This window comes from Alosa sapidissima, chromosome 1, assembly GCF_018492685.1.
Source record: "Alosa sapidissima isolate fAloSap1 chromosome 1, fAloSap1.pri, whole genome shotgun sequence".
Classification (NCBI taxonomy): Eukaryota; Metazoa; Chordata; class Actinopteri; order Clupeiformes; family Clupeidae; genus Alosa; species Alosa sapidissima.
The window spans coordinates 55495932-55521483 of NC_055957.1; the positions used below are offsets into that span (position 1 = coordinate 55495932).

At 40.5% G+C, this 25552-nt stretch overlaps 2 protein-coding genes and 4 long non-coding RNA genes across 12 annotated transcripts in view; 4 read left to right on the forward strand and 2 right to left on the reverse strand.

The window, feature by feature from the left end:
* gtf2b (general transcription factor IIB) overlaps positions 1–4186 on the forward strand; it is a 31217-nt gene extending 27031 nt beyond the window's left edge. Inside the window, exon 7 of the mRNA XM_042110092.1 lies at positions 3416–4186. Coding sequence (XP_041966026.1) covers positions 3416–3549 — 134 coding nt within the window. The 3' untranslated portion in view covers positions 3550–4186. The remainder of the gene's footprint in view (positions 1–3415) is intronic.
* Positions 4187–5387: 1201 nt separating this feature from the next.
* Positions 5388–9409, forward strand: LOC121723921. 6 transcript variants are annotated; one of them, XR_006035082.1, is made up of 7 exons: positions 5391–6138; positions 7241–7291; positions 8083–8176; positions 8753–8841; positions 8939–9019; positions 9144–9226; positions 9353–9409. It is a non-coding gene; the product is annotated as an uncharacterized LOC121723921 (long non-coding RNA). The 6 variants fall into 6 exon arrangements; XR_006035081.1 differs by having other exon boundaries at positions 5388–6138; positions 8939–9226; XR_006035086.1 differs by lacking the exon at positions 9144–9226 and having other exon boundaries at positions 5395–6138; positions 9353–9378.
* Positions 9410–9453: 44 nt separating this feature from the next.
* On the forward strand, positions 9454–9861 carry LOC121723913. The gene is made up of 2 exons (XR_006035077.1): positions 9454–9555; positions 9724–9861. It is a non-coding gene; the product is annotated as an uncharacterized LOC121723913 (long non-coding RNA).
* A 3352-nt stretch (positions 9862–13213) lies between these two features.
* Positions 13214–14953, reverse strand: LOC121720256. Its single transcript, XM_042106251.1, has 5 exons — positions 14865–14953; positions 14084–14703; positions 13991–14000; positions 13840–13933; positions 13214–13794 (listed from the first exon to the last, which is right to left on the reverse strand). The coding sequence occupies exons 2-5, from the start codon at positions 14550–14552 to the stop codon at positions 13642–13644; spliced, it is 726 nt and encodes a 241-aa protein (XP_041962185.1). The 5' UTR covers positions 14553–14703; positions 14865–14953; the 3' UTR covers positions 13214–13641.
* Positions 14954–16167: 1214 nt separating this feature from the next.
* On the reverse strand, positions 16168–18334 carry LOC121720270. 2 transcript variants are annotated; one of them, XR_006034476.1, is made up of 3 exons: positions 18015–18334; positions 17440–17505; positions 16168–16388 (listed from the first exon to the last, which is right to left on the reverse strand). It is a non-coding gene; the product is annotated as an uncharacterized LOC121720270 (long non-coding RNA). The 2 variants fall into 2 exon arrangements; XR_006034477.1 differs by having other exon boundaries at positions 18089–18324.
* Positions 18335–18611: 277 nt separating this feature from the next.
* LOC121720264 lies at positions 18612–23213 on the forward strand. Its single transcript, XR_006034474.1, has 6 exons — positions 18612–18732; positions 19945–20038; positions 20583–20655; positions 21178–21292; positions 22193–22281; positions 22378–23213. It is a non-coding gene; the product is annotated as an uncharacterized LOC121720264 (long non-coding RNA).
* Positions 23214–25552: the final 2339 nt, after the last annotated feature.

The following is a 25552-nucleotide window of genomic DNA, read 5'->3' on the forward strand; positions in this document are numbered from 1 at the left end:
TGAAGGGGGGGAAATGGGAATGGAAAATCCAACCTTTGCTATGAAACTGGAATTGGCACAAATGATAGCTTGTAGCTTAGACATGGCATTGGCTTTTGGACACACATTGGAACGTACCTGAATAATTTTAGTACAAGATTGTTGTAGTGGATCTCTGTGAAGAAAGTGAGCCTGAGAAATCCATGTTGATTTAGAATGTAAAGGTGAAAAGGTAATGGGAATACCCCATACACTCCTTGTGATCGCCACTGAAGTCCTAACAGGTCCTGTTAAAGGTCTATTGGCGAGAATCGGCTCGGTTATATATTAGCTGGGGCGGCCAATAGCGATCATTCTAGTCCTGTTCATAACCTTTACGTTCTCCATCAGGCTAACTACTTGGCGTTAACCAATGGGAACATACTCTTACCTTACCCGGTTAGGCTGTCAGAGGCGCCCTTGAATAAAACGTATGCACGGCGTGCCGTCCTGGACAGAGCACTCTTCCGTGTGAACGTCCTTGGCCATTGCTGTGAAAAATAAACCGTATAGTCAGGTAGAACTTTGTGGAATTTGGGCATAAGTGTGACATAAGGTACTAATGCAATTTTTTTGCATAAATTGATAGGTAAGGGGGTGTCCTTTCAGAATCTGACGGGTGCCGCTCCGGCACCCTTGAGCATTTTCTTTAAAATGGCATCACCTGCCACAGCCCTTTTTTTGATCATAGAAAATCATGTAAATAGACTTTAACATATAAACCCATCATGTATGGTATCAAATTAAAGCTCTTTTCATACAGAAATCAGCTTTGACCATAATAAAGTAGAAAATAATAGTTTAGGTCCCTCCAGAGAACAAAATACCTTTTGGAAAGTGACCTTTAAGATCAAATTAGGTTCCTTTTTGCTGCATAATAGCTTATACCTCTAAATCGTGTCATGTTTGGTATTAAATTAAATACATTATGGAACTGCCATGTAGCCTAATACATACAGGAATACAATCATTCAATAGTAATTCATTTTGATATGAATTATAGCAAGTCTGATGCACCCTAGTTCACCAACTTGCGGGTTAGCTAGCACGTTAGCTTTAATTTCCCTTGAATCAGTCAGCCTTAATTTCAGACAGCAATGTTGTGTACTTCCCAGGTAGTTAGCACATTAGTTATAACTGTCCTTGGATATTCCCCCAGAATTAGACAACAATATTTTTCATCCTAACATTTTTTTTAATGCTTTAAAAACAGACACCACAATCCAGGATTGATACAAACTAGTCTGAGTTATGAGGTACTTGCCAGTTAGTCAGCACATTAATGATGATAGTCCTTGAATTTGCCCCCTGAATTACAGAGAAAACTGTAAAGTTGATTACAGGAGGAGAGGACAATCAAGAAAATAATTTCTTCCAGTATTGCAAGGAATGACACATCATTTGGAATTACAACAACAAATAACAACAAATGTAAATCAGGTTTATGGCCCAAGTATACTTGCATATACAAGGAATTTGGTCTCTGCATTTATCCCATCCGTGAATTAATGAACACACAGTGAGATGAAGCACACAACGAGCACACATGAGGACAGTGAAGCACACACTAACGCGGAGCAGTGAGGGATCAGGTGCTCAAGGGCACTTCAGCCGTGGTTGTGGGCATGGGAGAGCAGTGCTCTTCAACTCCCCCCCCCCCCCCCCCCCAACTGGTCGGGGATCGAACCGGCAGCCCAAAGCCCTAACCAGTAGGCCATGGCTGCCCAAGTATACTTACATATACCAGTACGGGAGCATGCCTATGTTCTCACAGCCCTATGTCCCCTAACCCACACCTCAGGCCTAACCCTAACCCTAAAAATGTGGGAACATAGGGCTGACCCCACCGATACAAGGAATTTGTGCTCTGCATTTTACCCATTCGGGGGTGTACAACACACCCACACAAACAGTGTACACCCATTCAAACACACACACCCTAGAGCAGTGAGCATACTAGGAGTATACATACACACCCGGAGCAGTGGGCAGCCCTTGATCTGGCGCCCGGGGAGCTCAAGGGCACCTCATCCAGATGTGGGATGTGGGAGAGCGCTGTGAAGTCACTCCCCCCACCCACATTTTTCCTACCAGTCGGGGATCGAACTGGCCACCCTTCAGTCACAAGTCCGATTCCCTAACCAGTAGGCCATGGATGCCCAAAGTAATTGACATTAATGCAATGGCTGCAAAATTAGACAAATGTTATGTTTCGTTGGCTGTTCATGCAGTGTTTGGTTGTGACAGTGTCATATCCATATGGCAAAGGGAAAACCTCAGCAATCAATTTGATGCTCAAGAGGAATCTTGATTTGAAGAATTGTACATATGTACTGTAGAAGCTGATGAGCATGAAGGCAGGAATGGATTTCCTTTCTTGCCTCTACTATGGAAACACTGTTGAAAGCCTCAGTAACTTGAGGTACATGCTATTCACCTAGAAAAGAGACCCTCCTAAAATAAAGTCTTCCTCCAACAAGAGAATATGCAGTGGAACACATCAAGCGTGCACGGCTGCAAGTCCTTCTGTGGAGAGCTGCTGACAAAAAAACACCTCCAGTGTGTACTGATGATGTATACCTGTTTGGTTGGAAAATAGAGGATGGAATTCTTGTGCCTGTTCATGGCAACACTGACATTGCACCCAAAACAGGTCTACAGCTTGTTGCTTGTGGATGCAAGGCAGTGCCAGCATGCTCCAGGGCCACTTGCAGCTGTCAGTCAGATGGACTACCATGCACCACCTACTGCCATTGCAAAGGTGGTGAACAGTGTGCAAATAAAAATTTGAAAATGGCTACATTTTCAGTGGAGGATACTGATGACGGCGAAGGAGAAATGTCTGATTGAATGTTTTTTTTGGAGGAGACATTTGATGTTTGTGATGTGTACAAGGCCATCCTGGCAACATGTTCTGTATATAGTTGCTTTCAGAATCTGTGAGAGAGTTCTACTTTGTTCCTTATAACTTTGTCTATTTGATTAATTGTGGAGGGTTGATACAATTTGTTGCTCAGCCTACCATTTCAGTGGTGTGACCATACCAGGCTTTACAGTTATGTTCTCTGGAGGGACTTGAAATCATTTTTAGCATGTTTTTTATTGACATCATTGATTTCTGTTTGAGAAGAGCTTTCATTTGATACCATACATGATGGGTTTATACAGTAATGTGCATCTGGTTATTTTTTATGGTCAAAAAAAGGGGGCGTGGCAAATTGTCATTTAAAAAAAATGCTCAAGGGTGCCGGAGTGGCTTCAGATTCTGAGTCTACACCCCCTACACTATCAATTTATGCAAAAAAATTGCATTAGTACCTTATGTCACACCTATCCTGGGGTTCTACCTGACTGTTGTAATAATAATAATAATATATGCATATTTGTTTTCTTACAGAGATTGGTGATATCGCTGGTGTGGCTGATGTAACAATTCGGCAGTCCTACCGTCTTATCTATCCAAAAGCAGCAGATCTTTTCCCACCAGATTTCAAATTTGATACACCTGTGGACAAGCTGCCTCAACTTTGAAAAAAAAAAAAGCATTCTAAAAATATACATGTACTTTTGGAGTTGTTTTCCCCTTTTTTTTTTAAAAAAAAATAATAAAGTTACATAAAATAAATAAAAATAAAATAAAAAATAAAATAAATCTAGATAGGAATCATACTGCAGGGGCACAGAAATCTAAAGGACACACATTCCAAAGTTATAACAGAATTGCATATTGTTCTTCAAGGAGATGCAGCAAATTAATGTGTGCATGTGTATATACTGTATATATGTGTAAGTGAACTGAATTTGTTTGCTATAAGCAGGTTTCATACTGTATACATGTTTTGTTTTGTAGTATTGATCAAGATGTTGACTTATTGTCCTGACATAATGAAATAATAAATGTTTTTTATATATATATATATATATATATATATATATATATATATATATATATATATATATATATATATATATAATAAAAAAAAAAAAAAAAAAACATTTTCAGTTTGATAATTGTATTTGTGATTGTATTCGGTAAATACTAGTGCTTGACGCAAAAAGTGTTCATACTGTCCTTGTACACATATTGAGTTATGTACTAGATGGCATCAGAATAAATCATTAAATATTATTTTTCTGAATTTCTAAAGTTAATAAAGGATACTAGATATTTCTGTGTAAATGTATTCACTCAAAGGGATGATCTATTAACATGTACAATTTTTATATATCTATGTGATGTTGCGTTCCGTCACCGCATGCCAGTGGGTGTTCCTGATGGTCGAGGGTGTGTAGCCTAGTATGCAAATGCCTTTAAGTTAGCCTGGGTGTTCCCATGATGCCTTGCGCGTGATTTGATTCACGCTGCTAAGGCAGCCTGGAGACCATGAAGCAAATTTTCGCCTGAGATAGGGAACCAATCACAGAACAGGTGGGAAAGCAAGACGATGATGAGCTATGCACAGACGCATTTGATAGACATCCGTGGCACCCAATAAACGGATCTGTGCATTTTTTTCAAATACGAGAAAATGAACGTTTGGTTCCCAGACCACGTCTCATTGAGAAGTGGTGGCGCTAGCCAGGCTACCTTTAAGTAGGCCTATAACCATAATTTGATTGGCTGGTGCCTTCCGTTGCTCACCATTGGTGCAGCACAAGGCGATGGGAGCAATGAGAACAAGATGCATCTACTGCACTGCACACAACTGTGGGTAAGCACTGTTAGCAATATCCAGATAAAAGTTTTTTTAAAAAATTAAGTATATGTTTTTGGGCTTTTTATGCCTTTAAAGGCAGGATTTCCCCCTCTGCTGGAGAAATTGTGCATTAAGCTATTTCAAACTGTGGGAAAAGGTAACGATAAAGCACATGGATTTGTTTACAAGCCAGGGGCGGATCTAGAGATTTTTTCCTGGGGTGGCATGAGGTTCCAGGAGGGGGGCCATGGACATTATTCAAAACTTAAAATTCTATGGATTTCATTGAATATGTTTTGTTCTCTACACTACATTACACGAGGTGAGAGGCAAATCGGAGACATAGGCGTGCATACATAGACACTAGGTGGTGCTAAAGCACTAGGAAGTTTGCTCTTTATCAACGAAAATGCCCTTTTGAAACTTGTTTTAAATTATTAATATTATTAAGATTTTACTGAGGTCGGTTTTGAAATGATCTTTTGAAAACCTGAGCCATTAAAAACGACTGAAACAATGCCCCGAAATGAGCCACCTCCTTGCGCACACCCGACCAGCCTAGCTCTCTTCCTTTGTCACTTTGTGCAGGGCACGCCAGTTGCGCAGCACCATAGCAGTTCAGTAAGCGTCTTCAGATAGCGGGCATGGTCGCTGACAGACTGCTTCTCCCGTGCCCCATCAGCCAGGTAACATACAGATCAAGCAAAATCTTACAGTTTGCCCTCTAAGCCCACATGTAATAATTTTGTTGAGCAGGAAAATGTCTCATTCAGCACCAAACAAGTATTTTTGCCGTCTGGTCACCTGATAAACTAGTTAGATGAAGCTAGATAAAGTTTTACGCTGTAGCCCAAATCAATGACAAACCAATTGTACAGCTGATACAATTGTACATCTCATAACAGCTTCGGTGTGTCGTCATCGTCTTGCTGTCCCCCATCCGTTCTGTGATTGGTTCCTTCGTTGAGGTGACAATTGGGTCCATGGAATCCAGGCTGCCTAGCAGCGTGAATAAAATCTAGGCTAGGCAAATCCGGCTAGGCAAGGCCATTGAGTAAAATTTGATGGTTTTACCTTTCAGATTGATACCATAACATCAGTGTTGGGAAAGCTACTTGGAAATTGTAGTGAATGTCCAGACACAATGCTTTGCGTTACAGCTAGAGGGATGAAACTTTGCACACTCCATGTGGGTCATGTGCAGAAGGTCTGACTTGAATTTCAGCCTCGTAGCTCCATGCTACCACCCAAAACTCCACCTCTGAAGTGGGAGTGGTCAACTTTTTTTTATGTTTTTCCTTCACAGTTTTTTTTGTGGGTGTCTCAGAGATCCCACCTTTGGAACAGTTGTCAGGGGCCTCAAGGCTGTGTCGTGCCTCTTGGTCCCATCCTTCTAGCACCTAGCGTTACCGCGCCAGAAGAGGTAAACCTTGTACGTTTCGAACCGTTTATCTCCTTCCGGGAATAATCCACCGACTCCAAACTGATCCTGGCTTGTTTGTGATGTCCCGTTGTTCAACATATTCTGATTTCATACTTATCGGACCAACATAAGTGAGTTTTTTTGGCTAAAAATGTAAAAATGGCTAAACGTTAGCAATTCCACTGCTTTGTTATTTTGCATAGCAACCACCATATGTACCCTAGCAACACCCAAGCAACCACCTTAATTACCCTAGCAACACCCTAGCAACCATCTTAATTACCCTAGCAACCACTTGAATAATGTCAAGCTAGCAACCACCATAGCAACCAACATGCTTACCCTAACAACCACGATAGCAACCATGTTATTTTGCATAGCAACCACCATATGTACCCTAGCGACACCCAAGCAACCACCTTAATTACCCTAGCAACACCCTAGCCCCTAGCAACCATCTTAATTACCCTAGCAACCACTTGAATAATGTCAAGCTAGCAACCACCATAGCAACCAACATGCTTACCCTAACAACCACCATAGCAACCATGTTATTTTTGCATAGCAACCACCATATGTACCCTAGCGACACCCAAGCAACCACCTTAATTACCCTAGCAACACCCTAGCCCCTAGCAACCATCTTAATTACCCTAGCAACCACTTGAATAATGTCAAGCTAGCAACCACCATAGCAACCAACATGCTTACCCTAACAACCACCATAGCAACCATGTTATTTTGCATAGCAACCACCATATCTACCCTAGCAACACCATAGCAACCATTCAAATTACCCTAGCAACAACCTAGCAACCACCATAATATGACCATAGCAACCACGGTATTTAGCATAGCAACCACCATATGTACCCTAGCAACACCCAAGCAACCACCTTAATTACCCTAGCAATACCCTAGCAACCATCTTAATTACCCTAGCAACCACTTGAATAATGTCAAGCTAGCAACCACTATAGCAACCAACATGCTTACCCTAACAACCACTATAGCAACCGTGTTATTTTGCATAGCAACCACCATATCTACCCTAGCAACACCACCAGCATATATTCAACAGTTTTACCTTTACATCCTGCAGAAGTTCAAGAGGGATCTCTCGTATGCAGTGCTGCTCCTTTGCCTCGTCAAGGTAAGACATGTCTAACCTACAGTATATTCCACCCTTATGTTTGCTTAATCTCATTCTGGCATATGGTTTTATTAAGCACTAAAAACTACCTGCGCTCGTCACGTCACTCTGAACAGTGGTGTCATCCTGGCATATGGTTTTATTAATCACACAGAAGGGAGGAATATAACTTATTATAGCTTAAATCACATCTCCACACTACAGGCGTTCAAAAAATATATCATTTAGGCTATCTACGGTAGGTATGGTTATGGTAGGTATGGTTATGGATATGGTTTGCATGGCTGAAACTGCTTTGCCTTTGAGTTGGAGCTCGAAACGTATCATATGTGTACCTCGTTCGCCATTATGTAAAATAGAGCCATGTATAGATTTATGTCCTCCAAAGTTTGCAGGAAAGTGGGACATGTCCTATTGTATGTTAAATCACACCTACAACTGATCGTATGATATGCAAAAGTCTGCAGGAAAGTAGGTCAGGCTTTCAGAATATATACAGTGGGACATGTCTCAATTCATGTTAAATGTTCATAATTTTCTTCATAATTAAAGGTTTGAAGAGACAGAGGACGGTGGTGCAAAAGAGAAGGAGGGCCAGCCGGGCCTCGTGGAGTTCAATCAGTGGCAGGTTATTTTTTTAGCCTGACAGTGTAGCTGTAATGTTAAAGTTGGTGACTTTGCTAGACGGTAAAGATGTGCACCCGCTAATATTGGGTACAGTGAAGAAAGAAAGGGAGGGAGGCTGCTTTTAAAAGAGAGGGAAAGTATAATCTTTTTTATATTGTTTTCAGATGAAGAATCGGTGCAGTGGTGAGGCTGGAGCACCCCTGGCTTTTGCCGTATGGGTTGAATTCAGCAGTGAGTCACCCACCTTCAATTTCACAGGTATATGTAATATTTATTCAACAACATTTCAATGATTAGATCAGTGGCGATTGCTGCTATTTGGAACAGGGGAAGCTCTGATAAAAATGGTCAATTATTAAATTAATATTATTAAGGTGCTATATTGTTCTTTGAGGGCAAAAATTATCCCAAAACCCAGAATAGGCCAAACAGTAGGCTAGAGTTGGCATGGCAGACATGGCATAATGTAGCCTACACCGTTACATAGCACGCTACCTAACGTTGTCCAGCCTCTATGACGGTTCCTCCAATCATCATACAGAAGCTCGGCGTCCGGGCCATCCCACTGTCCCATTCACTCCCAGAGACGCCGGGCTTCCCTGGAAATGACGATTTTGTGGCGCTTGTCCAATAAACGTGTAGCTTTTCTGCACTGAGATCAGCCCACTCTGTAGTGCCATTGAAAGTCTGAACATGTACACTAATAGGGGTGTGTCAAGTGGTATGTATAAATGAAAGTGGTGTTAAGGTTTGTTTTTGTGTCAATCCTTTCTTGAAGTTCAGAAAAGGAACCTTAACATTTGTTTTAATGACACTGAGCGTACTGTCTTACAGATGCTTTGGGGGTGAGAGGCCATACGTTGACCCTGATATCAGTGGCACACATCGCCGGCTGGCAATTGGTCGTCTGATAAAAGAACATGGTATGACTGGCATTCTATGTTTTCAATTTCCTTATTTAAAGATCAAAATGATGCAGACTACTGAATCTGATTACACTTTAACACCCTTCTATCTCAGCACTGAGTCAGGGTTTGTCTCGGCCTGAATATCTGCCACAACACAGGCCGCCTTGGTGGCCCTTTGCCTCAGTCAGTGACGGTACGTTAATATTGAATAACCAGCTATTACTGTTTCAACTGCATGCACACAGCTGTTGCAACATGATTTGACTTTAACTTTGTTCCTCACTATGGTCATTTTGATACACTTTGATGCATTAAAGGAAAAGGTGAAGGGCGTAACGCTTTCACTGCTGAAAAGCTGAGGCAGGTGGTACGCTCATACAATGCGTATTGCAATCTCCAGGTATATATACAATTGTATGAACCTGTCTAAAACCTTTTGCATACCAGTGTGTTTTACAGACTAAAACAGATTTGTACATACATATCTAACAATAATGCGCTTTTCCTTTAATCTGTTGAGCTGCAGCAGTCTGTTGAGGCACCACCATCACCCCCATCACCAGCAACACCAGCAGCAGCAGAAACACCTGCTGCGCCTCTCACCCCCCTCACCCCCTCCAACCCCCCCCCCCCCCCCCCATGAGGCAAGGACGCTGGGCACCAGCAGCAGCATCACTACCAGCAGCAGCATCACCACTACCAGCCTTTAATGCAGATTTCAATCTCCAGGTATATATGTACAATTGTATCAAGCTGTCTAAATTGCTGTAGTTTTGCTTCATTCCTTAAAAACACAGAAAATACTTAAAAAGAGAAGGATGAATGATTTCAAGTGCAACCATTGTGTTTAAAGACATTTGTACATACATATCTAACAATGATGCGCTTTTCCCTTAGTCAGAGAATGTGCAGCAGTTTGTTGAGGCACCACCAGCAACAGTAGCAGTACCAGCTGCAGCTGTGTCAGTGGCAGGAGCAGCACCAACAGCAGCACAAACACCCAATGCAATAACAATAAAGGCATTCATTCATTTACTCATTAGTCATTTTAGTTTGTATTACTACATTCATTATTATTGTTGTGTTCTCACATGTACTACAGTATGGCTACCATAATTAAAATTAGATAGATACATAGATAATGTGTCAATAGGCCTACAGTGAAAATACATTATATGTAGCCAACTGTTCCAGCAAGGAGGAAGATGGGGTATGGATATTGGGCATGCATATCCACTCCTAGGCCTATTCTCCTACACTCCCCCTGTAGCCTAGTAGCCAGCATTACATTTAAATCTCTCACTTTGGCCTATGGGACACTGACTGGATCTGCTTGTTATTTCAATTCAATGATCAAAATGTACTTCCCCAACCGCCATGCTGTCTTCTGATTACCATTTGTTCTGTCTAGACCTACTCATGAACGCTAGATTCAAGACTTCCTCAGTGGTTCCATGTGGGTGCAATAAGTTGCACAGTGCTCTCTGTTCCTGTGATAGTTTACAGTGTTTTTAAAAGGCGTCTAAAGGCACATTTGTTCAACATGCACTTAGTCCATTAAGCAGTAAAGCACTATAACTTGTTATTATATCATTGAATGGGCATTTGTTTATTAGCCTATTGCTAGATAGATAGAGATAGATAGATATAGTGATGTAGTACTCGAGTCCGGTCTCGGACTCGAGTCCGGTCTCGAGACCAATTTCTGCTTTCTCGGTCTCGTCTCGGACTCGTTCCTTCAAAGACTCGGTCTTGACTCGGTCTCGGACCACAGTGGGAGGAGATGGACTCGTAATTTCAGACCGAGTCCTCGAGACCAACGCATTTTTTATGTTCATATAAAAAAACAGACAACACATAACAACAATAATAATAAAATGCAATGTTGACCGGCATTATTTGAAAATGACATCCCATGGTGCAATGCAAAGATACTGCCGTCAGAGCCGTTTATTTATCTCTATGGCTCTGCTGCCGGTGAGTGTCTGTAGGTCAGCATAGTCCATATTAAGACGTTAAGACTGCTCCTCTAAACAATTCCCAATCTAGCTTAGTCTGTAGGCCTAACTGTTGATTATTAACTGGGGTGATATTAAATTCTGAATATTAAAACTGAAATTTTTTTATGGTCTTGGTCTCGACTCGGTCTCGACTCCTAAAGGACTCGGTCTCGACTCGGACTTGCTTCTTCAAAGACTCGGTCTTGACTCGGACTCGACTGTATTTGAAAACCAACAGACTCGGTCTCGACTCGGTCTTGACCCTTCAAAGACTCGGTCTTGACTCGGACTCGGCATAGGCGGTCTCGTCCCCATCACTAGATAGATAGATACTTTATTGATCCCCAGGGGAAATTCAAGGTCCTAATTACAGTCTGACCAACATCTTCATTTGTTACCTGTTCAATTTAAGTGTTATTATTATCTATTTATGTTGCTTTGAACAGCAAAGATTAGGATAACGAGCCTCCTTATTCTTCAGCCAAGCAGGTAGGCCTACGGGGCGTTGCCTAGCAACAAGGGTCAGAAGTACACGTTTTTCGATATTTTGTGGAATTATACTCATTTTCATTGAATGCCAATGTCGTGAGTCATGTACCAACTTGCTTTAACTATTTATATACATATTATACCCAGCAAAAGTCGTCTGTGCCAGTGTTTTGCATCCTAACAATATTTTGTTTATGTTTTAATACAAAACCGTTTTAATGAACTACAAATTCGGCGCCATTGTTATAAAGCAGCGTTGAAATGAACGCTACACGTCATGGGGCATGTAGTCTAATTACAGAAATAGCTATAATTTCCAAATTACAAAAATATTTTTATACATAACATGAGAAACATGCTTGAATTATTAAGATGTATCACCTGCTTGACTATAAAGTCAAAAGCTTGCAACATTTGTAATATTTTAAAATAAATGTAATTTTCCCATTTTTGCACATGAGGTACACAAATGACAGAAACATTATTTATAACACATATCTTAAGTAATAAGCATACCAAATTTCAGACAAATCTGACCAGTGGTTCCACAATTCTGGCAACTCAAAATATTACATTTTTACACCTTTGAGGGGCGCTACTGAGGTAACCGGGGTACCTGGGCATTAAAAATTCTTGGAGATGCTTCCTTGCATCCGGATGAACAACATATGCTATTTTATTTCACCCTCTGAATATTTTAATTTTTCCTCAACTGGGCAAAATATGACCATGCATGCGTAGCCTACATTTGGATGAGCATGACATGATGAGAACGTAAAGCAATAGTTTCAACTTTGGCAAAAAAACATTTCACATGGACTTAAAGGCAGAGGAAGCTTTTGAGGGTTTGGGATGGCATCATCAACCCAACTTGGTGTGCATCCAAAACTGTCAGAAAATGCAGCCGAATGGCTGTGTGGATGGTACTTTGCAGGGCAGTCGCGTAGGTCAAAACTGACCAGCAGGGTGATGTCATGCAAATCATGTTTATTTCATATCAAAACACTTGCATATATCAGATAAAAGCACAATATAGATGTTAGGAGGTGCTTGGTTTGATCCATGAACTTTTGTGCATCCAAAACTGTCAGAAAATGCAGCCGAATGTGTGGATGGTACTGTACTTTGCAGGGCTGTCGCGTAGGTCAAAACTGACCAGCAGGGTGATGTCATGCAAATCATGTTTATTTCATATCAAAACACTTGCATATATCAGATAAAAGCACAATGTAGATGTTATGAGGTGCTTGGTTTGATCCATGAACTTTTGTGCATCCAAAACTGTCAGAAAATGCAGCCGAATGGCTGTGTGGATGGTACTTTGCAGGGCTGTCGCATAGGTCAAAACTGACCAGCAGGGTGATGTCATGCAAATCATGTTTATTTCATATCAAAACACTTGCATATATCAGATAAAAGCACAATGTAGATGTTATGAGGTGCTTGGTTTGATCCATGAACTTTTGTGCATCCAAAACCGTCAGAAAATGCAGCCGAATGGCTGTGTGGATGGTACTTTGCAGGGCTGTTGCGTAGGTCAAAACTGACCAGCAGGGTGATGTCATGCAAATCATGTTTATTTCATATCAAAACACTTGCATATATCAGATAAAAGCACAATATAGATGTTATGAGGTGCTTGGTTTGATTCATGAACTTTTGTGCATCCAAAACTGTCAGAAAATGCAGCCGAATGGTACTTTGCAGGGCTGTCACGTTTGAACCGTTTGCCCCGTGTTATCCCTGGTAAATATATATATGAGCAAAGTGTGACAATAGAATTCTAACTATTGGTAGTGCAGCTGCTGGTGGTGGTGCTACTGCTGCTTATTATTATTATATTTCTTTTACAGCATATAATAGATATTTTTGTGTAAAGTCAAAGAAAAGATGGCAGGTGGGAAAAATACACTTTATTATACACAAGAAGGCAACACAGAACATTAATTACAGATTAATTACAGTGAATTTGTCTGTTTAATTTGGTAAGGCACAACCACTTCTGGGGAACTATGTATGTACTTCTCTCTGTACCTTCTTTGTCAAGGGGTATAGGTGTTTGTACTGGTCTGAGCGATGGTGTCATAACTTTTACTTTTTACTATAAAAAAAAAAATCTTGTATGAGCTCTATCTTCATATTGTGATGACTACCATATCTTGCTTTAACATAATCAATAATGATATTATAGCAACTATTTAGTGTGCTAAATTTTTGTGTTTGTTTTGTCAGCCACTGTTTGATCTCTTGATTACTACCACTACGCCTCCCACTATGTAGAGCTGTGACAATTGATGAATCAATTGATCATAAATTAACAATGAAATTAATCATTAGTTGCAGCCCAGAGAAAATCACCTGCTGAAGCGCTAAGGCGTGGGCCAGATGTGATGTTGATTTGTTGACATGGATAAATGTCATAATCATGAAACTGAGCATAATTGCTGTGATGGTTTGTGCTGGTGGTGCCGCTCCTGCTACTGCTGCTGGTGCTCCTGCTGGTGTTGGTGGTGCCGCTCCGGCTGCTCCTGCTGCTGCTCCTGTTACCGCTGCTGCTCGTGCTGCTGGTGGTGCCGCTCCTGCTGCTCCTGATGATGCTGCCGCTCCTGATGCTGCTGCCGCTCCTGATGCTGCTGGTGCTGATGCTGCTGCTGGTGCTGTCGCTCCTGATGCTGGTGCAGACACCTAGTGTAAATATGACATGAAGTTATAGAGCAAAATATAACTAACCACATTTAAATGGTGAAATGTGATTCTTGAAAACACACCATGCTTGCACAGCACTGTGAAGATTCCTGGGATGAGGGCAAAGTGCCTTGGGGAAATCTTTTTACAGCTCCTTATCTTTTTCCTCCTTATATCCGCCTCATACACACCCCTGGCTCTCAGGATGGGGAGGAAGGGGAAAACGGCATCATCCACATCACCAGCATTAGGCTCCATAATGTCCTCCTCTTCAGCCACTTGCTGGAATGGAGCCTTTGCCACCCTCAACACCTCTTCCAGCGGAGGCCTTAAGTGGGGGGGGAGTGGCCAAGGGTGGTGATGATGGTCCACCAGTGCTTTCATGACAGAGGACAACTGTGTCACATTGTCCTCGGTCATGAGGCACTTAATAATGCTGTCCATCTCAGGCCCCAAATGACACAGAGCACAAGCTGGCGTGGCCTTAGCCAGCTCTTTGAAAAGAGCCCTGTAGGGTTCATCAGGCTTGATGATGTGGCCCTCCTCAGCCATATTCCTCAAAAGGGGCAAAATAAATGGGGCCTCCTTCTCTGCAACCACCAGAAGTTGAGCCCATTCATCTTGCCCAGTTAGACCTTCCCCATACCTCTTCAGGGCCTCCCTGAGGTGTGGGGACTTGATCAGAATTCGATCACTATGACTATTGGAATGAAAAGCAAAATTGATGACTGTCATTTATTTTGTATAATTATATTTGTATAATATAATCTTGACATATGTCATACTATGACTGATGTTCATTTGTAAATACATATCAAAAAAGTTGAAGGATTGCACACATATACAATGTTAAAAAATACTTATCTTCCTTCTTTCCCTTGAGTGGGCGGTGTAGCCTGGGGCTGCTTGGCAAACCGGCGATGATAACCAAGTGTGGTGCCATCCAACACCACAGCCCTGCAAGGAGCACATACCTGTTGTTATATGTTCAGTTGTGTTCAATTGTAATGCTGCTACTAGTATAACTACTACTACTACTAATAATAATAATAATAGCAATAGTGATGATGATGATGATGATGATCATGGTGATGATAATCCAACCTTGGATTAGGCCCGCATTGAGGACAACAAAAGCCCTCAACCCGATGTCCACCAATTTAAGGAACGACAGCCATGCCCACCGAAACCTCTTGTACGTGATTATCTCCACCACCCCATAGTAAAATAACAAAGCAGTGGAATTGCTAACGTTTAGCGATTTTTAGCCAAAAAAACTCACTTATGTTGGTCCGATAAGTATGAAATCAGAATATGTTGAACAACAGGACATCACAAACAAGCCAGGCTCAGTTTGGAGTCTGTGGATTATTCCCGGAAGGAGATAAACTGTTCGAAACGTACAAGGTTTCTCTCTTCTGGAGCGGTAACGCTAGGTGCTAGAGGGATGGGACCAAGACGAACGGCACCGCCTTGAGGCCCCTGACAATTGCTCCAACGGTGGGATCTCTGAGACACTCACAAAAAAAACTGTGAAGGAAAAACTTTAAAAAAGTTGGCCACTCCCACTTCAGAGGTGGAGTTGTGGGTGGTAGCATGGAGCTACGAGGCTGAAATTCAAGTCAGACCTTCAGCACATGACCCACATGGAGCGTGCAAAGTTTCATCTCTCTAGCTTTAACGCAAAGTATTGTGCTGGCAAAAACTACATTTTTGGCGATTTAACATTTAGCCATTTTTCAATTTTTAGCCAAAAAACACACATATGTTGGTCAGGTCAGTAATGGCGTTGCTATGGTGGTTACTATGGTCATATTATGGTGGTTGCTAGGTTGTTGCTAGGGTAATTTGAATGGTTGCTATGGTGTTGCTAGAGTAGATATGGTGGTTGCTATGAAAAATAACATGGTTGCTATGGTGGTTGTTAGGGTAAGCATGTTGGTTGCTATGGTGGTTGCTAGCTTGACATTATTCAAGTGGTTGCTAGGGTAATTAAGATGGTTGCTAGGGTGTTGCTAGGGTAATTAAGGTGGTTGCTTGGGTGTTGCTAGGGTACATATGGTGGTTGCTATGCAAAATAACAAAGCAGTGGGATTGCTAACGTTTAGCCATTTTTACATTTTTAGCCAAAAAAACTCACTTATGTTGGTCCGATAAGTATGAAATCAGAATATGTTGAACAACGGGACATCACAAACAAGCCAGGATCAGTTTGGAGTCGGTGGATTATTCCCGGAAGGAGATAAACTGTTCGAAACGTACAAGGTTTCTCTCTTCTGGCGCGGTAATGCTAGGTGCTAGAGGGATGGGACCAAGACGAACGGCACCGCCTTGAGGCTCCTGACAACTGCTCCAAAGGTGGGATCTCTGAGACACTCACAAAAAAAACTGTGAAGGAAAAACATAAAAAAAGTTGACCACTCCCACTTCAGAGGTGGAGTTTTGGATGGTAGCATGGAGCTACGAGGCTGAAATTCAAGTCAGACCTTCTGCACATGACCCACATGGAGCGTGCAAAGTTCCATCTCTCTAGCTGTAACGCAAAGCATTGTGCTGGCAAAAACTACTTTTTTGGCGATTTAACATTTAGCCATTTTTACATTTTTAGCTAAAAAATGTACTTATGTTGGTCCGATAAGTATGAAATCAGAATATGTTGAACAACGGGACATCACAAACAAGCCATGATCAGTTTGGAGTCGGTGGATTATTCCCGGAAGGAGATAAACGGTTCGAAACGTACAAGGTTTACCTCTTCTGGCACGGTAACGCTAGGTGCTAGAGGGATGGGACCAAGAGGCACGACACAGCCTTGAGGCCCCTGACAACTGTTCCAAAGGTGGGATCTCTGAGACACCCACAAAAAAAACTGTGAAGGAAAAACATAAAAAAAGTTGACCACTCCCACTTCAGAGGTGGAGTTTTGGGTGGTAGCATGGAGCTACGAGGTTGAAATTCAAGTCAGACCTTCTGCACATGACCCACATGGAGTGTGCAAAGTTTCATCCCTCTAGCTGTAACGCAAAGCATTGTGTCTGGACATTCACTACAATTTCCAAGTAGCTTTCCCAACACTGATGTTATGGTATCAATCTGAAAGGTAAAACCATCAAATTTTACTCAATGGCCTTGCCTAGCCGGATTTGCCTAGCCTAGATTTTATTCACGCTGCTAGGCAGCCTGGATTCCATGGACCCAATTGTCACCTCAACGAAGGAACCAATCACAGAACGGATGGGGGACAGCAAGACGATGACGACACACCGACGCTGTTATGAGATGTACAATTGTATCAGCTGTACAATTGGTTAGAATATGGGCCTATGTACGCCATATTATAAGAAGGTGTGACATGTCTTAATTCATATTAATTGACATCTACAGGATAGGTGTAACAGCGTTGATTCCTCCGAGAGTGTGTGTCTAATACTGTACATACCGATTGGCTCTGTATTCTCAAGTCCATGCAGGTCCTTCCCAGTTGAAAATGAAGAGGCCACATTATCTGAAGGAGATCAATAGGAACCTTGCTTTAAATCCCCATCCAAGAGCAATTACTATGCCTACAGTTAGTGTTCTTTTTTCAATAACAGTCAACAACAACCATCAGCCCACCAAAACAACACACAACAACAATTGCACACACAACACATACTCCACAGAACAACAACAACAACAATAGACAGCCACAGCAGGACAATACAAGCGGAACATAACATAATTCTATGATGTTGTAATACCTCTATACTATTCTATAGACGCTATAATATTTCTATAGTAGTCTTATAGTACTTAGACCTATATAGTATGTCCTAAAATACTATAGTATTCCTATAAGATTCCTATAATATTTTGTCCCAAAATAGGCCTACTATAAGATTCCTATAACGTTAGTACTTTTTTCGTAAGGGAGGTAACCGTGCAGCAGGATTGTAAACCCATCAGCTTAAACATTAGAGTTTGCACAAAGATTGTAATGAAACCACAAATAAAATTTGAGGGCAGTATACTGACACATCGATTGGAAATCGGAGCTACCACGTTTGTTAAAGTGATGTTACTATAGTTTGTTAGCTTTGTCCATGTACATTTCAATAATCCATCGCTGGTTTGGACCGTTGTCTTAGCAAAGCAAAAGTCACGACACAGGACCGATCATCAAAGCTAACAAAATATTGTTTGTTAAAAAAAAGGTACAACACGTTCCTTCTGTTTTTAAAAACATTCCACGAAACGTTTCCTGTTCGGACGTCGATTACGTGCATCATCATCAGACGAGACGGTTGCGTATACCATGTGACTGCAGCCCACCAATCTCACTGGGGCCCTCTAACGGGGCCGGTTAGTCGATTTCGACTCCAAACATACCCATATTTTGGTCTCTTTATTGTCTTAATTGGGGGCCAAGCAGCGAAGCTGCGAGGCAACCCATAGTGATTCTACACAGTAAAATTGACAGTGTTATTAAGTGTTAATTTTTCAGAGACATATTTTTCAGTGTTCATTAGTGTTAATTAGTGTAACTTCGGGAGTTGTTTGAACAAACATGTACACCCACGGTGTAATTAAAACTCACAACCTAGGTGTTTTAAGTGGGTGTGAATCATAGACAGTAAAAGAAAGGTGTGAATGTACGAACTCTGGGGTGGAGTCATTTACACTTCCGGTCCTTCAGTTGAGATTTTTGAAAAGAAGATGGACGCCATTGAAGTACATCGTGGGATAGTAAAAGGTAAATTAATTTGTTCCCTATACTTCTGTAAGCTAGCATGAAAACTACGACAAATACACAATTAAGTAATGTCACATCACAGATATATGTTTTCATACCAACGTGTTTTACCTACTATGAAATATTGGTGACGTTAGCTTGGTCGCTAGCTAGTAGCAAGGTCGCTAGCACTAGCTAGCTCAGAAAATTATTGGTAAAACATTCAGCAAGCTAACATAACTTCGGTGGGTTATAACCTTATCAAATTGAAATGGTTAAGTTTATGTTAATTTATAATACTTAAACTGTAAACTGATATTAATATAATATTGGAGTCGACAACGTCTTAAAGTCCTTTCTGAAATTCGAAAAGGCGGTTGGAATTTGAATACCCACTTAGGGAATAGCTCTAACATGCTAACGTAGCCTAGCTGATTAACATTAGTTACAGCCAGAACTCCACTGTTCATAGCGATCTAACGTTAGTGTGCTGCCAAATGCTCACCTGGCACAAATGGATCTGTTGACTGACTAATTATAACAGTCTGTCGACTCATTGACGTTTGGTTGAACTGAACACTATTGCTTGGTTATAAAAAATTGCTGCTAGCTAACATTAGCTTAGACCACGAGGGCATTCGTTTAACTGTTAGGCATCAAACAGAGGTGTAAGGTAACCATTAGCCTGGTTTGTTTGGTGCAGTCTCCATTCTCTGTATGGCACTGGTATTAGTTTCTGTTAGAGTTTGTTGGCTTTATTTGGGTTAGATCAATTTCTTTGTTTCCTAACTTATAAAGGGTGCAGGTAAGCCAAAGAGTATAGAAGTTAGCTAGCTGATACTAAATTTAGATATTTGTAGAAATTGTGGTTCAATAGCTTGCAAGCACGTGCATAAGGATATTCAGTCCATCAGGCATAACGTTACAGCTGAGCAGAGTAAGAAATGTTTATTCTCTGAAATTATGAGCAGTTTTTTTATGGATATGGTAAAATGTAGACGAGTTTACTGCCTAATGAAATTGTTTAAGTTATTACCAGTCATGTTGCTTAAAAAGTAGGGATTATATGAACATATTTTAAGACAAAACACTTGCGGTTGAAACATTTGGTAACCTGTGGTAAATAATGTCAGAATAAAGTTTAGAAGTCCTTTGCTGGTTAGTTGATATACTGCTGATAGTCAAATCATTGTTGTTCTTGTATTGATGTAATCATTTTCTTTGTTTTAACAGGGTCAGCAAAATGCTCATCAATGTCCAGTACCATGGAGAAAAAAGTACCTCAAACTGCAGCCTGGTTTTTCCTTTCAAAGTTTAATTCGAGAAGGTGAGGTTTTATGTGGTTTAGCCAAAGTCCTTTTAGGCAAGTCCCTCCACTCGGCAGCCATATTGCAAAGCTTTTTTTTTCTTTCTTTTTTCTAGCTTGTTTAGACTATGAATCAGCCTGACCTTAGGCATGTTTCTTAATGATTTCACACGCACACTTTGTATCCTGGCTGGAGTTAATGCAGATCCTTATGATCCTTTTTAAGAAATACATTTGAAAAGTTCAAAATCCCTGTGCACAGCCCTTTTGCAGGTGCTGATGGTGTGCAGTATAATTATTAAAAAGTCAAAAACTAGTATAAATCGCACACTGGAGGGTATATTTTGTTGACTTTATTTGGCGTGAAGGCTTTAGGTTCACGTTCAAACCTGATGAAGAAAATTGTGAAATGTGGTGTTCACGCCAAATAAAGTGGGTATGGTTAAAAAAAAAAAAAAAGATTTTGTCACCCTTTAGTTGAATTAAGTGAAATAAAATCGGAGACCGAATTTCTTAAAGCAGCCCTTTAAGATTCCAATTTTTTTTTTCTTGTTCTTCAAACAAGGCACATCAATCCACTGGTGCAAAAGAAGAGAACACCTCTGCCATAGGAGATTCAGCAGAAAAAGGCCAAACAGGTGAGCATTTAAAATTAAAATATCACTAGGAGAAATCCTTGTCTGTCTCGTCTCCAAAATGCAGAAGCCTGGCTTTGTGTTCCGGTAGTGTCAAATCAGTGGGCACATTCAATCTTGCAGCTCTGCACAGATCTGGCTGAACGTAAAGTATGTTTATTAGATTCAGTCAGATCTGCTTGGAGATCCAGTGCTGCAAGATCAAAATCCCACTGATTTCATGCTACTAGAACACGAAGCCAAGCAATTTGCTTCCTTCAGATACAGGTCTTGTTATAATCTCTCTGTACACTTTCCAAGTTTACAATACTTCTGTTTGTCTGTAGAGACCCTCATCACACAACCACAGAAGTGTAATTATATTTTGAGCACTATCAGTGGTATTAAATAGCATTTGTTTTTTGACGTTCTAGCTGCCCCCTTAGCTTTCTTGTTTGTACTCTGGATTTACACTTTTTAGAGGGTGCATGTAAGTTTTCTCTTTACAAGTGTATCACTGTTATTGTTTCTTTTTTTTACGCATAGATGGTCCAGGAGGTTCTGGAGAAGAGTTAAATGGGAGAGGAAATAATGGAGGAGTATAGTAGAGCACCTTGACACACTGTACAAGAAGGCATCTTCTGAATATCCTGGTCCATGGGTTTGTTTTGTTTTGAATAAATTAATCTAATTGTATACAACAGTTAGGTCCAGTCAAACTATTAACTCTTTTCTGACTAAACGGTAGGGATTCCATGGGTGGGGTTATCTCAGGACATCCCTACTCAGACTTTTCAGTGGTAGTGCCATTTTTACATTGATCCAATGTTATCGTTCCATTCATTCAAAGTGAGAGAACATTGTAACATAACATCACAATTGACTGTTTGAGTGAGAAAAATAGAGTGCATGTAATAGGGTGAATAATGTAATGTGAAATAAAATGAAAAATCATTATTGTGCACATATAGCCTCACACAACCTGCCTGCAGAGTGACAAGAAAACCCTAAATTAATGTATTTTAATCCAGGTATTAGGTAGTAGAATTGCTGTGTAAAAACAATATTGAACTGGTGATTGTGGGGTTGATAAATGCTATAAGGTAGAACCTTAGCTGTAGGGATATCTATTACCAACTACACAGTGGCTCCATTTTCAAAAAACTCCTGAAGACCCAGCTCTTTAGAGAACATCTCCTCTCAAATCACTACTTACAACAAGTCTTGCTGATCCTAGTACTTACCACCTGTCTTGAACTGATACTCAACTGTTTAAAAACAGCACTCACTGATGCACTTATTCTTACTTTACTTATTCTACTGTTTTTAAATTGTCCTAAAATTGTTGGAAGAATTGCTTTAAAACTTAAACTGCTACCATGTTAGTCGCTTTGGTTAAAAATGTGTTAGCCTAATGTAATGTAATATTACTTAAGCATATTTTAGTGGCAAGAAGCGTTAAGTCTATATTTTATCCATAATCCATGTTTAATCACTCTTCCATTTTATAGCTTGTAATGTTGTCTGAATATATCTAATATAATTTTCCTATTGTTTTTAGGATACCAGTACGAAGTCAAGGAAAAACATATGCACTCGGCATTGTGACTGTTTCCTAATCTCAGGGATCCTTACTCCACCAATGGCTATGTAAGATTTTACTCATTTCCATTTAAGGTTATATATAATAATAATGTTCAACTATTGATCTGGATAATCATAGTTCTTGCCCACATTATTTTGCAGGAACACTTCTACGATGCTGGAAGAGGGACGGGCTATCTGGCATGGCGCCTAAAGCAACGAGTGTCGCAGCGTTTGGTCAAGAACAGCTCGGGAGCCTTGGAATACATGAACACCATGAGCTTTTTAAGGAGGTAGACTTTCTAATGAGGAGACACAGCACTCCAAAAATCCTCCATAGAAATGCATGGGGTTAGTTTGTAACGTATGGTGTTGTCTACATATATCACACCCCCCTCCGTGGCGAAACGTGGACATGTAAATACATTGAGCCAATCATGTGTTGTGTTGTGAAGACATTGATTGTGCCAATCATGTGTTGTGTTGTGAAGACATTGATTGTGCCAATCATGTGTTGTGATCTTGCCGCTGGAGCAAGATTGGTGTTGTGAAGCCTGCCGAAAGTGCCCAAAATGCGTTGCAATATGGCTGCTGAGTGGAGGGACTTGCCTAAAAGGACTTTGGGTATACCCACATGTAACATCACTTCATGGTGCATTATCTGTCTTGCTTATGGAAAATTGGCCCATTATTGCACATCTCTAGTAATAGGTTTGAAGCAAAACACAAGTTTGTGAAATTGTAAAAAAACTCTTGATTATATTGTTTTATTTCTTGTTTATGAAATGTTTACTCAGTGTTGCAGAGCATTTTCATGCATATGTGGTTATGGATTGTGAGGAACATTGTTTTATTGTTAAAGTCAATGATTTGTATGAGTATAAGGCCTTTGCTCAACAAAATGCTTATGGACCAAACTTTGACATATATATTGTACCTCTGCACATTGATTTGAGCCATATCATGGCAAATGTTAATAAAAAAAGAAAAGTAATTAATTTGCTGTGGTTTGTTTAATATGTTTATTTTGATAAATATATGGCTCTAGAAACTAATTAATTACTCCAATAGAGTTAATTATGAATCACTGATGGAGTTAATGATACACTCCAATAGAGTTAATTTTAACTCTGATAGAGTTAATTATGAAACACTAGGCTAGTGTTAATACGGCAACACTATGGCAAGTGTTATTTTAACACTGATGAGTGAGGATTATATAAACTCTGGAATAGTGTTAAAATTAACACCCATAGAGTAAAATTAACACTGGCCGATTTGTTATTATTATTATAACGAAACGCTAATTTGCCATTGAACCATACAGTAAAAAGTTGGGGAATTTGGCACATTGATTCGGTATAGTCATTTGATTAATTGAACTAAGTTTCATGTCAAGTGCTCTAGCGCCCCCAATGTGTCAGATTTTGCATTACATCTATGCGCTTAAAGTTTCAACCATACAAATTGAGGTATACTTGGAATCCTTGGATGAGGCCGAACTCAACGCACCCCATGACGTCAATTTCCGCTAAGTTGGATCTTCCGCCATATTGGATTTAATCAAAAACACATAAAAGGAATCAAAGGTCATAAAGTTTGTCCGATTTTAACGAAACTTGTCGCAGATGACCGTCAGACCATGACTCACAAATGCATTGGTTTTTGGAGCCATATTCAAAACCTGTCGCCTGTCACGACCAATGGTGAAGTAATATTTCAGTAAAGTTTTAACGTATCAAAACCAAAGTCAGTACATGGGCTCAGGACTCAATACGGAGGAGGCTCAATAAATTTGATGACTTTTGACCTATGGGTGGCGCTATAATTAGCAAAATTACATTTTGGCCTGTAACGGGTAATGTGTTTGAAATTAAAACTTGCTATTGGTGTCTGTTAATGTTAATGTTAATGTACTAGTGGTGTCTGTCGGAGGCCCTAAGGATGACAGATGTGATTTTGTGACGTGAACATAATTGATCCGGCCGCCATATTGGATTTAATCAATATAACTTATTATTATAACTATATTAAGTTTTCACAGGTCACAAAGTTCATCCGATTTTCATGAAACTTGGCACAGATGATCTTCAGACCATGACTCAGAAATGCATTGCTTTTTGGAGCCATATTGATAACCCGTCGCCCGTGGTAACCAATCAAGTTTGGCGGCGAAGCCACAAAACAGGAAGTGAAGTGATATCTCAGCAAAGCTTTCGCGTATCAACACCAAACTCAGTACATGGTCTCAGGACCCAATTAGGAAGAAGCTCAATAAATTTGATGACCTTTGACCACTATGTGGCGCTATTATCACAGGAAGTGGGCTCATATTTCAGCAAAGCTTTCACGTATTGAAACCAAACTTAGTATATGGACTTGGGACCTTATCCTGAGGACACAAAATAAATTTGGTGACCTTCAACCACTAGGGCGGCGCTAGAGTAACACAAGATTAGGTCATATCTCAGCAATGCTTTGACGTATCAAAACCAAACTTGGTTCATGGACTTGTGACCTCATCCTGAGGATGCACAATCAATTTTGCGACCTTTGACCACTAGGGGTGCTATAATTTGCAACACTTTCTCGTATCGACACCAAACTTGGTACATGGACTCGGGGCCACATCCCGAAGACGCTCTATATATTTAGTGACCTTTGAACACTAGGGGCGCTATAATTATCAACACTTTCTCGTATCGACACCAAACTTGGTATGTGGACTCGTGACTACAACCTGAGGATGCACAATACATTTGGTGATGTTTGAGGTGTGCGTATGTGTGGGGAGCTATTGGCGTGTGTGGGGGAGGAAGTTTATCTGTGTATATGTGTGTGTGTGGGACTGGGGGGGTTAATTGGGTGTGTGTATAATGTAGCAACATTGGGTTGCCATGACAACTCCTGCTCAGCTGCTTGGCCCCCACATTGCTGCTTGCAGCTATATTTGTATATTGATTTACTAATTGCAAATTTCATTCAACATGTGCGTGTTATTATTTTTTTTATAATTAAGTGTTCCACGTGCGCTAAAAAGTGAATTTCTTTCTCTGTGTAATCACTATACAGTCTGTGTAGTCTGTACTGAAATTATACAGTGTCAAAAAGCAATTCTAGGGGGGTTTGGAGGTATGTTCCCCCAGATAATTTTTTACAAAAATGACCCCTCAAATGATTTCTTCTAGTTAGTTTTGAGGGAATATGGACACATTTATAAGATAAGATAAGCCATCAATAGATTTAGGTTATCTGGACTGAAACAAGATTTTGATGATTTGGGGGTATGTTCCCCTGGAGACATTTTTTTTAAAACACCCTCAAATGATGTCTTCTA